The sequence below is a fragment of the Neofelis nebulosa genome, chromosome 5 (assembly GCF_028018385.1).
Source record: "Neofelis nebulosa isolate mNeoNeb1 chromosome 5, mNeoNeb1.pri, whole genome shotgun sequence".
In the NCBI taxonomy this organism is placed as follows: Eukaryota; Metazoa; Chordata; class Mammalia; order Carnivora; family Felidae; genus Neofelis; species Neofelis nebulosa.
In genome coordinates, this window is record NC_080786.1 from 53,957,158 (window position 1) to 53,969,169 (window position 12,012).

A 12,012-nucleotide genomic window follows, 5' to 3' on the forward strand; every position below is an offset into this window, starting at 1 on the left:
TGTGCAAGTCGTGCTCTCGGGAACTGGGTCAGGGAGATGAGGGGGAAATAAAGGCAGGATTTGGATTTGAATCAGGGACTGCACAGGAAGGTGTTTGCCGTATAGGCATAGGGCTCCAGTAAATTACATTAAGACAGGTTTATGCCACGAGTCTTCCACAAATTGATTTTTTTTTTAACTTGTGGAGAGAAATAGACAACTCAGAGTGAGCATGTGAAGGTTTATGTTGCATGGCATTTTTGCTTTAGAACTTTGTTGTTAACAGCACTGGGGTTGGTCAGGAATTCATATTGGAAAATGTATTGAGTAGGACAGTTGCTGCTTTCTGTCCAAGCATGTCAGAGTGTGAGATCGTCTGTTAAATGGAGGCTGGGCCTTTGAATTTTTCTTTGGCCCCTTTCTCCTGCAAACAGTAACCTTTTTTTTTTTTTTTTTTTTTTTTTTTTTTTTTTTGAATAGTGGGTATATTTTTAGTTTATGGTAGTAGTAATTGGATAATGATGAGTATGTGCTTGTGTGTGCACTTCCGTTTGTCCTCTTCTTGCAGCAAAACATCCTCCAGCTGTGGGCCTTTTCCATCTCTGTGCGTAAAGCCAGTTAAAAACCAAAAGCCATGGGAGAAGGGTAAAGAGAGCAGCAGAAAGGAACGTTCTCTTTTGTGAAAAAAGCCCGCCCCTGGCTGTATTTTAAAGAAAAGTTGATGGATCTTTTTCTCTTGCCTACATTGATAGAACAAAGCGCTGATTTTGAGGCAGAGGGGTCCTTCTCTGAGTTGGAAATAAATTTTATCCTTGTGCTGGGGCTACTACCGGAAGATGAGATTTTTATATCTGATTTTAAGAAATGATTGGCTATAGGAAAAAGGGGGGTGGTGGGGGTGGGAAGCAAACATCTGTCCTACAGGTTAGCCTTTAAATTATACTGTTTTCATTTTGTCACAGGATACCCGGCTTTTAACTCACTACTGAAGTCTGGGAGTCTGGGGTTTTTGCATCTATTTTTATCCCACACACTACCCTGGTTCAGAATAAGGTTGCTGGTTCCTCTCAGGGCTGCCGTCCACACTCAGCCCTGAACTGGGGAGTTGGGGAATTGAAGCAGCTTTTCCTTGATTGGGAGTAAGCATCGTGCTGTGGAGAGGAATCCGGGCGGGATCATTCAGGGGAAGGTGACAGTGAACGGTGGGGAAGGCTGGGCACTCCACAAGCTGAGTGTCAAGGCAGAGTGAGCCTCAGAAATAGCAGCTGCCCCTGTGCCAGAGCTCAGGACAGACCAGGGAGGCCGGCAGGGCGGTGTCTCTGGGACAGAGCAGGGGCAAGGACACGCACAGCCAAGCGCAGACTCTTAGCTGGCCCTCCATGTCAGCATGAGCAGTAACCAGGGTACTGGGCAATTGGCACATCAGCCTATCAGAATTCATGGGAGGTTATTTCTTAAGTGAAATTCTAAAGAGTTAAAGGATGAATTTGGACAGTGATGGAGTGGATGACATCATCAGTCAAGAATCCCCATTGGATATGGAGGGGAATTATAAAAAGGTAAGGGGGGGAGAGCTCTTTTGTTTGTAAACAATCAGACCATTTTTCTAACTGGGAGAAAGATCACCCTTGAGGAGTGGCCAAATTCCACATTCAGTGGCCATTGCCGTAATATATTCAGGAAAGCTAAATGCACAGAAGTGGATGCATGACATTGGGAGGGTGCTTCTTTCTGCCTTTCCCAGCTTGTGTTCATTAATATTCATTAATTCATAAACAGTAACTGGAATGCACATGTTATTCTGAAGTTGAAAAAATTCTATCATGCATTTAGTTGCTAGGTCGTCTTATTTATGTAAAAGAATCACTTTTAAAATTTTTGATGTATGTTGATAGTTTACTTGCAGTAAATAATTACTAGAATGTTTAACCTATCTTTCTAAGTTTGACTTTTTTAACAATGAAAAATATAGTTTTACTAAGAGAAGCGTGGGGTTTTGAAAAATTCATATAGTATCCGCTAATACTTTGCTAACCTTTTGTTTTGAAAGGCAGTAAATATATTTTTGGAATGTTTTATCTGGCAATTGTCTGGTAATAACAGGCCTAAGTAAAAATAGCTTTAGTTATATGGGTGAGGTCATGAAATTAAACTACAAGTATATGCTTGTCTGTCCACAGAAGGCTGAACACATAGTATGTCCTTCCCCCTCATTATTGTCCACAAGTCAAGTGTAGGGTCACGACACAGCACAGTATGAAGAATTAGGGTCCTTCCATTGTGGATCTGGAAAGTAAGACCTCTTTTCCTTCAGAGGTAAATATTAGTATAGCCTCCTAGAACAGCAAAACTTGCTGCTCAATCTTTAATTTGATCAAATGTGCCATTAACTTTTCTTCCCCCAGAGATATAGATATAGATATAACTTTCTAAGTTATATAGATATATATAGTTATATAGATATAACTTTCTAAGATACAGAAAGTTCTCTCATGATACTTCCTTAAGTGTAATAATGTGCAATATGGCATTTTATATCTGATACACAAAATTGTGGTATGCGTGTCAGGGGGTGTTTTAAGTATGTACTTTACTTCTTAGAGCAGGTCACGATAGTTTATGCTCCATTCTCTGGAACCTAAAACTTAAATATGTAAAAGAGGTTTCAATGACCTGTCATGTTGCCCCCAGCATTTTTCTCCCTTCGCCTTCCCCAAGAAGGGAGTGAGTGCCCAAGGTGATAAGTGTTCAGAACACTGAAACTCAAACATCTCTCCACTATCCCTTCCTGCCAGACATGGGTGTGCAAAAGAGGTGTAGGATACTCAGCAACCAGAGTCGGTCACTTACACAGCCCCGAAGATAAGTGCACATTTCTCGTATCTCCTCTGTTTTCAGTGTCAGAGGACTGGTCACAGTCAGACCATTTCTCCGGTAGAAAAGTGTAGGTCAGTTTGCACTTAGGAAAAATGAAAGACATACCGTGACTATTGTAGTAACAACAGAGTGATGACCACTGTAGTTTTTTCCTCCTTAGAAACAACTGAGAGAGCCCGCATGCCTGGAATAAGCAAGCGATGATATGCCTGCAACCTGATACAGCACTGACTAAAATGACAAACATGTGAGGCTCAAGTAGCTTTAAAACATCATCAACAACAAGACAGAGTTGCATTGTGTAATTTGTTATCTAACTAAGGCAGTAGAATGCCACATGGGATTAAAAAAAAAATAGTATCTGAAAGGTTAATACAAAAGACTGCTAGATGAAACTTTTAGATGTGTAGGATACACAGAGAGCAATGTATATTTTTCTGGACCCCAAACACGAGAGTAATTCCCTTGTGATTTCAGCTTTTTAACTACTTTTCTCAAGCAAAGGGCTTTCAAATTAATGTACATATTGGTTACTCTGAAGACTTCATTATGCTAAAAAAAAAAAAACCCACTATTGATCATTTCATCAAGAGATTCTAGTGAAGCAGGGCAGCATATGCTTTCTTTAAAATATAAAGACTAGGATTGGGACGCCTGGGTAGCTTAGTCAGTTAAGTGTATCTGACTTCAGCTCAGGTCATGATCTCGTAGTTTGTGAGTTCAGGCCCCACTCTGTGCTCTGTGCTGACAGCTCAGAGCCTGGAGCCTGCTTCGGATTCTGTGTCTCCCTCTCTCTCTGCCCCTCCCCCACTTGTGTGCATGCTCTCTCTCTCTCTCTCTCTCTGTCTCAAAGATAAATAAACATTATTTTTTTTAATATATATATAAAGAATAGGATTGGGCGCCTGGGTGGCTCAGTTGATTAAGCATCTAACTCCTGGTTTTGGCTCAGGTCATGATCTCACAGTTTGTGAGTTTGAGCCCCACATCAGGCTCAGTGCTGACAGCAAGGAGCCTGTTTAAAATTCTCTCTCTCTCCCTCTCTCTGCCCCTCCCTCACTCATGATTGCTTGCTCTTGCTCTCTCTCCAAATAAACAAATACGGGATAGGACAACAGTTCCCTCATATAAAAATCACTTTTCCTAATTCAAATCTTCCTTTTCTACATTTTTCTATTATTTTTGCTATTTGGTTGACTAAATAGAAGATTAAATTAGATGCCATAAAGCAGCGGTCTGTAGGCTTTTTAGACCTTGGATCCATCAGTAAAATGATTGAGTCCATACCTCTACTATGTATCTATTTTATTCATAAGTTATACATATATACTACTATAAATACATATTTTGTATGTATAAGACCTGTACACAAATACATATTTTTTAAATAGAATGTTTATAAGTATAAAACTTTTAAAAATTTCTTCTTTCACTGCCTGTCACTTTGAGGTCAGTTGTCAAAAACAATTGGAAAATTGGTATACCCCTGCCTAGGTCCAAGAGAATTTCCTATACCAGTCACACTAATAAATGCCACATGTGTATACGGATTATTTTACAAGGGTGTTTTAAAGTCAGGCAAACAGCCTTCAGGGGGAAAGGTCACTTTCCGATACTAAAATTAGATTCCACCTTGGCAAAGGAAGGAAGAGAGCACACATCTGTTCCTATTCCTTGGGGAAGGTCCTGATTGTAAGAAAGGTGTTTCATTAAGGACCTCTGGCTTATTCAGTATAGTAGTGAAACTGTCCTCGACAGAAAACACATCTTGGTATATTGGAACGAAAGTCTGCACGGTGGTAGAATCTCAGGTGTGTATGCTCAGTCCATTGTTGCCCTGCCATGCTCTGAGCAACCTCTGACCTCCTGGCAAAGACCCACAGCTGATTTTCCTCAGGACCACAGTGACGCACAGCATGGGATCTACATCCTGGTCCCTCCACCGTCACTCAGAAGAGTCCCCGTCTGTTCCTGGCATTGCGTGGGGAGCCAGGATCACAGAAGGGATGCTGGGCTTTGCCTCCAGGAGCTGACAGTCCACGTGGGGAGGTACACGAACAAATAAGCTGACATGGGACTGATGCTGCCTGGAAGAATGTTCAGATCCAGTGTGGACCTGGGAAGCGTGCAGCCCGTGCCGTCTCAGACCCCGGGAAAGATCCAGCTTACACTGAAGGAGACAGAGAAAGGAAATCGAGAAGATTTAACCTAGAAGACTGGCTGCCACTCTGTCCCAGAGCAGAGCAAACACGCTGGTCTGTTCCCAGGCTACTCCTTGTAGAAGGAGCCGCCGACAGGGCCGTGTGTGGTCAGAGGCTGGGGAAGCCAGCTTGCTTGCTTTTTTTTTCCGAGGTGCTGTCTCTGGTGTTGTGCATCCAATTATGGTGAAAGATTAGGGAGGAGCCCGTGAAAAAATTAAAAGGCTGGAAGGAACAATATTTAAAGTGAGGCCACAGCTGCGCCTCATGTTTTTTTTAAAAGGTGAATGGAAATGACTGCTTGAGATAAACTGCAATAAACAGGAACACAGAATGCCAGCTGCCATTCCAGACAAGAGCTCTGCCCTCCCCACACAATTACTGAGGAAAAGCAGCCGTCGACCTCCATTAACCCTCACGTCTTCCTGCCTGTAAGGGCTGAATGCGCTTGAAGAACTCTGTTGAGTTACTGAACCCTGGAGCCTAGCCCCACCTCGGCCACCTGGGGACAATCTTTTCAGCTTTCTGGGCCAGAGTCTCCTTTTCTTTCATGGGAGGAATTGGCCTGGTTGGTCTTAGATGCTATAAATACGAAGCCTCTTGGCTTCTGGTTCAGGGTTCTTTCCACCCTATCGCCCTGTTGGCACACCTCGGCTAGCCAGCCCGGTCGGGGAGTGGGTTGTTTCAGGTAACTAGATTTTCCAGATTTATCGTATGTGAGTTACCTTTGTGGGTGTAGTTTATTTTTTTGAGATATGATTCTTTAACATGGATGAGATATAATTCATATAGCACAAAATTCGCCATGTCCTAGGGTACATTTTGATGGTTTCTAGTATATGTATAAGGTTATGCAGACCACTGCTAATTCCAGAACATTTTCATCACCCCCCCCCAAAGAAGCCCTGTACTCATTAGCAGTTACTCCCAGTCCTCCACTCCCCCCACAACCATTAAGCTACTTTCTGTCTTTATAGATTTGCCTGTTCTGGACATTGCTGGCTTTTATCCCTTTCTCCATTCTTCTCATCAGCTTGCCCAACCCCTCCCTTTAGTGTTCACAACAGCTACTGTTTAATAAGTTCTCCTCTGGGCTAGGCTCTGTGCCGGATCCTTTATGTACAGTACTTCATTTAATCCTTAAAACAACCTATAAGATAGGTATTATTATCCCTTTTCTCAGAAAAAAGAAACCGAGGCTTAAAGAATTTCTATAAGTTGCACTAGTAAATATCCGAGTCAAAATGTTACCTTGGGTCTTCTTGACCCCAAATCACCTGAACTCCCTGCCTCCTTTCTTCTCATTCCTGTGTTCAGGTCTCCCAGATCCTAAGTCCACCCTGACATGGGAAATTGAGGACATCAGCTTCCTGGCAGTTGATTGAGGTTGGGCTATTTCATAACCATGCAGTAGGTGTTTTGAACTGTTGCGTTCTCACTGTGATACCGAATGACAGTGGTGGTTTTACAGACTTCTAAAATGTCACCTGTTAGAAAGAGTTCCCAGACAACACTGCCCCTGTGTTAAAAAAGTACTCTCTGTAGCCAATCCTGTGAGAACCAGAAGGAGCTCAAGATAAGATGCTCCCAGAAGTTCCTGTTTTGGATATACCGCCCATAGGGGAGGAAAACTTTCGTTTCCAACTGTATCCCCGCAGGGTCTAATGTTGAAACACTTCCACTGCTTTGTTATCTTTGTGGATTGCACCTGGGGCTCCTTTACCTTCTCCAGAGCTCCCATTCAGCCAGTTACTGGCTACTAAACTTCAACCCACTGACTGTTAGATACCTTTGCTCCCTGGTCCTTAACAATTAAGAGTATTCAAGTGTTAGGGACTCTGCACAACAGCACTTGTGTCCGCCTTCTTCTGCTTATATTGTCTCCCTGTAGCATGAGAAACAGTGCAGTCACTAGGCAAAACCATCCTCGCGGTTGGCTAATTGTAAACAAACATCTCTCTCCTCTGGACTGGCATCCCAACACTTTTCATGTCGGGCAGTTCTCAAGTAAAATAGGTGTCCTTCTCCTTGGGTTCCCGTCCTGGACATTAGGTATCCAAGGACAACTTTCTCATGAGTATTGATGCTATGCAAGCTGAACCCAGGCAACAGCTGAACCCAGCAAGCTGAACACCAACAGCCTGGCCTGACATCTAGTCCAGAGGACTTGTTTAGGCAGCTCAGTGCAAGGATGCAAAGATGAGATTTCAACAGCATTTCAGGAAATCTTTCTGGATTGATTAGGTAAGTGTCTGAAATGGAAATCATCAGAAGTACAAACTGAAAAGAAAATGTCCAGAGAGTATCCATTCAGTGATACAATGGAAAAATACTAGGTTATTTAACTTCTGTTTCCACCAATAATTGAAAAGCTCTTCCCAGAGGATAAAATAAGATGCAAAAACTTGAAAGAAAAAAAAAAAACCCTGCATATTGCAAGTACTTATGAACTTGACATTCAAAAGAGTACATTTTATTTTCTTATAGAATGATGTTTTCATATTTTGATCTTGTGGCAAACCCACGGTTGTTTCAGAAAGAAAATAATTAGTATCCACATATGTGGGTTTTCCTTTGGATTATTTTGTTTTCAAGAAAATTAATACAATTTGCCTAATGAACAAATGAGTTCTGTACTTCTGGTTCCCAGTGTTTAAAAGCGTCAGACTCCTCCGCCCTGGAATGCTGCCTATAAATGTTAGAGTAAAGCTGCCTTCCTTACAAGCTGAGGAGAGAAACAAGAGTGACTACTATTTTCCTATAGGAAAAGTGCTTTTCCACAGGGAGCTCCAGAATCCCAGCTGCATTCCCTGGTGAATGATGCTAATGGGGATGATGCCGACATCACTAGGCAATAGATTGCACTGAAGCAAGGGGTTCATTAATTGCTTCAAAACAGGCATCCCAGCCAGGCCTTGGCAAGGCCAGGCGTCCACAGATGATGAAATCCACCTGGGTCCAGAGCCTGGACATTCCACATGGAACAGATTTGTGCTCCCGTAGAGGAGAACCGACTCTGTGTTCCGTCTCACTACTTGGTCTGTTCAATTGCTTAAAGCCATGGTTCTCCAAGTCTCTGCACCAGCAGCATCAGCAACATCTGGGAACTCGTTAAAAAATGCATTTTCTCAGCCGCACCCCAGACTTTCTGAATGAGAAAAATAAGTCTATGTTTTTACAAGCCCTCCAGTGATTCTCATGCGTAATCAAGTTTGAGAACTACCAGTTTAAAGAAATTTGTGACAGAGAGAGGGCCACTTTGTACGTGTGCCTTCCCGTGCAGTTTTCCGCTTGGCATACGAGTGGTGCAGCGACCTCCTGGCATCCTGAGTTTCTTTATGGGCCATACGGGGGACCAGGGTCATCATCGGCTTCTGGGATAATGCAGCCCCCAGTCCTTAGGAAGTTTTTCCTCAGCAGTGATCCATATACACCCTGACATATGAAAAGCAGTAACCAGGTAGCAATTTAGCAGGACAGGAAGGAGGATGCCAGAAGTGGTATCTTCCAGGATTAGAAATGAATTGAGTACTGAGACGCTTAGCATTACTAAAACCAGTAACAAGAACATCCAATAATAAAAAGTTATTTCTGTGCCCATGGTGAACAAGCAAAAGCAAAAAACAAATGGAACTGGGCAGGAGGGGAAGATCAATCCAGGGAAAAGATGGAAGACAGGGAACTTGGGGGAAAACTCCCCATTCCTACAAGGGAATCCTGGCCTCCAAGATCACATCTGCCGTTATCCCCCCAGACTGCTGTGCCATTCACATCAATCGGGTCCTCTGGTTTTCTAGACCAAACTTCTTTAAATCTCTTCCTCCTTTGGGGAGTTTAAGGAACTCCTTCCTTTTAATCAGACAGGCCCTTTCCGGCTACGTGGGTTTCATCATCTGTGCAGGAGTCAGAAGGAAGCAGCTGTTTGCAGTGTCCTGAGTACCAGCTGGATTTAGGTTTAAGATGTTATTTCCCAGAGTGTGTTCCTGAGAGGCCTGGTGACCCCACAGCTAACCCCACAAAAATACGGTGTGTCAAACAAATTTTAGAAATGCAGAAGATACCCCGTCTTCCGTTTATAAATTCATGTGCAAGTTAGCACGTGAAAGATTAGGTGGCCCCTGCTTCAGAGACCAGAGACATCACGATGCTTCTGGGCCAGAGGGGTGAAGGCAGGGCCAGAGGAGGGGACTTGGGAATGGTATCAGCGTGTAAAGGACAGGTCCCGCCTCATCCTGAAGAAAGTATGGAAAGGACTTTGGGACATACCAGATTTGGAGATGGACAGTATCTACTCAAGCAGAACATTTTGGTTTTTATTTCTTTTACCAAACACCTGTCTTTGTTCTTGTCAAGCTTGGGGAATTGCAGCAGAACAGTGGTACAGGGGGAAAGGCTGAGCATCAGCATGTGGGTTCTGAAAATGCCCAGTGGTCTGTATTCTGAGATCGTGGCTCACATGGTATCCTCAAGAGCCATTGTGAGTCTTATCTGCCTGGGCACAGGGGGTGGCAATAGGGAATCCAGCGACAGGCGAGGACAAAAACTAACTGCCTGTGGCTGGACAATGGTGATTTTCTAAGCACATTTTTACTCTCCTCTTGGTCTTGAATAGGCTTTCTGTCTTACAGCGATGAGCCACTATTCCTCAGTTGCCCGTTTGCTTTTTGCAAAGAGTTATCAATTTTTGATGTTTTACTTTTGTTTTAAGAGGGTATTTCCCAAGGCCATTTTAGGAGTGGACGTGACTCCACGTGCCACAAGCCCAGCCAAACAGTGTAGTTTTGAGTAAGCCTCTTCCTTTTCCTGTACACTTCCCTGTTCCTCACCCTGAGCCACATCTGAGCTTCAGGAGGTTGGAGGACATAATTGCCCTGCAGGTATAATTCCTTGGAGAACAAAAGAACTTTGAAACTACACACACACACACACACACACTCACTCACTCACTCACTCACTCTACACCTGCAGGCAACTGAAAGGAAAATAGTTCCAATTGTTGAATTTTAAGAGAAAAACTGTTTTACTAGTCAGTTGAATCATGGTTACTTGGAATGTTAGGAATGGCATTTGTTCCAGAAGGAAGATTAAGCAGTGGTGTCAAGGAGAGTGGTTCTGATGAGAGGTATTTGTTTGTAAGTATCTGCAGTTATGATTGGGCCTTGGTGTGTATGTTTTGCAGTCAAGTGTTTTCTCCTTTTCTGAGAACACATGACACCCCATCTCAGGGAAGAAGTAGATCCATAACTTGTCAGTCCTACATCATATCTCCAAACATGGTGGCCACCATTATTTGCCCAGACACCTCACTCATCAGTGTGGAAGAGCAGAAAGATCTGGCACCAGAAAGATGGACTTGAATCCTAGCTCTCCCATCTACTAATAAGGTAACCTTCCTTCACCCTCCAGTTCCTCATCTTCAAAGCAGGAATTATAGGAGGATTAGCCATAATAGCTACCATTTATCATACATTTACATCACCACCACTGCTGCTTAGCAGTTTCCATAAATGTTCTCATTTAATCCTCTAACGTCCAGTGAGATCCTTTACCTCTAGCCTGGGAAGGGCTTTCCATGCACAAAGCCGTCAACGACATTTCAGAGAAAGGGAGTGATTGAAGTAAATACATAACACTTAGATTTAAACTCAAAAGGACTAATGATATGCTTACTATAAAAATTTCAAAACTCCTCAGATCTTTATGGAAAAATAAGCAAAGCTAGAAGTAATTCAGAGAAAAGCAAGTATGGTAACTAAAAAAAATTTAAGTATTTAATATCACTGGTAATCAAGGAAATCAACAAAAAGAATACCACTTTTTGACTATCAAAACCAACAGAAGTTTTTTTTGTTTTTTTTTTCAGTGAAAGTACTCAGTGTTAGCCAGGATATAGTGAATGCCACACCCTTTTACGTTGCTGTTGGGCATGTAAATTGGAACAGCTTTTCTCCACAGCAATGTGACAAAATGTGTCAGGAGCCTCAACAAATGCTCACACTCAGCTGATCTGGTAATTCCACTTCCAGGAACTTATCCTGAGGAAAGAATCAGACATGTGGGCAGAGATGTATGTAAAAATGCAGACTTCTGTGTTAGTTTTAATTGGCTACAACCCAAATGACTAACAAGAGAAGGTAACTCCATAGGACAGAATGATATACAGCCATTAAAAATTGTATCTTTAAAGAATCTTAAATGGCATGAGGGAAACTCTCAAAATGAATAAACAATATGATCCCAATTTTATAAAAAGGAAAAAAAAACACACATAAGATAAAAAACTAAAAAGAACTATCCCAAAAATCCCAAAATGTTAGCTGTGATCTGTATCTAAGTGTTCGATTTATGGGTGATGTTTATATTATTTATACTTTTTTTGGTCTATTCAGTGGGATCCAGAGAAAGAGAGAGAGAAGGGAGAGGGGTGAGAGATTGTGTATTACAAAAGAGTCCTCTTCAAGCTGTCCATCACAATATCCAAGTATAAAGGGTTGTAATTAATGTAAATAGAAATATTTTAAGGCCTTCTCTAATATCGATAGCTGTAGTGTACCAAGTACATTAGGAAAGATATACATGGAATCAAGTGTGTGTTCACACATTCACACCTGGGATAGGTATTTTCTTCAAATAAAACCTCTTCCAGGCTAATGTTGGGCACCAGTGTATTGTTAAACATCGGTCTTTAACACTCATGTTATCTGCTGCTTTTATTTTTGGATACTCAATTTCACGCAACACTTTTCTGACTATAGAGACTGTTGGGTGCAAATCTCTTTTGTATTTTACATGAATTAAGAAATAGGTTCACTGTGCTAAATCTGCATGGCAGATGCTGGGATTTTGAAACGAATTTATAAAGATGTCAGATGCTATCAAATGGTTCTGTTTTGGCAGAACCATCACAAGTGCCAGCCCCACATATTCGGAAGGGTAGGTTGCTTTAATTAAAATTTCC

General features: G+C 42.2%; 1 protein-coding gene across 7 annotated transcripts in view; it reads left to right on the plus strand.

Annotated features, from left to right (window-relative positions):
- SCHIP1 (schwannomin interacting protein 1) overlaps positions 1-12,012 on the plus strand; it is a 572,399-nt gene that overhangs the window by 529,902 nt on the left and 30,485 nt on the right. Inside the window, exon 1 of one of the 7 annotated variants that reach the window (XM_058730344.1) lies at positions 1,195-1,538. The exons of the other annotated variants lie outside the window; for them this stretch is intronic. Coding sequence (XP_058586327.1) covers positions 1,461-1,538 — 78 coding nt within the window. The 5' untranslated portion in view covers positions 1,195-1,460. Of the gene's footprint in view, positions 1-1,194; positions 1,539-12,012 lie in introns of those variants that run through there. 7 annotated transcript variants of the gene reach the window in all.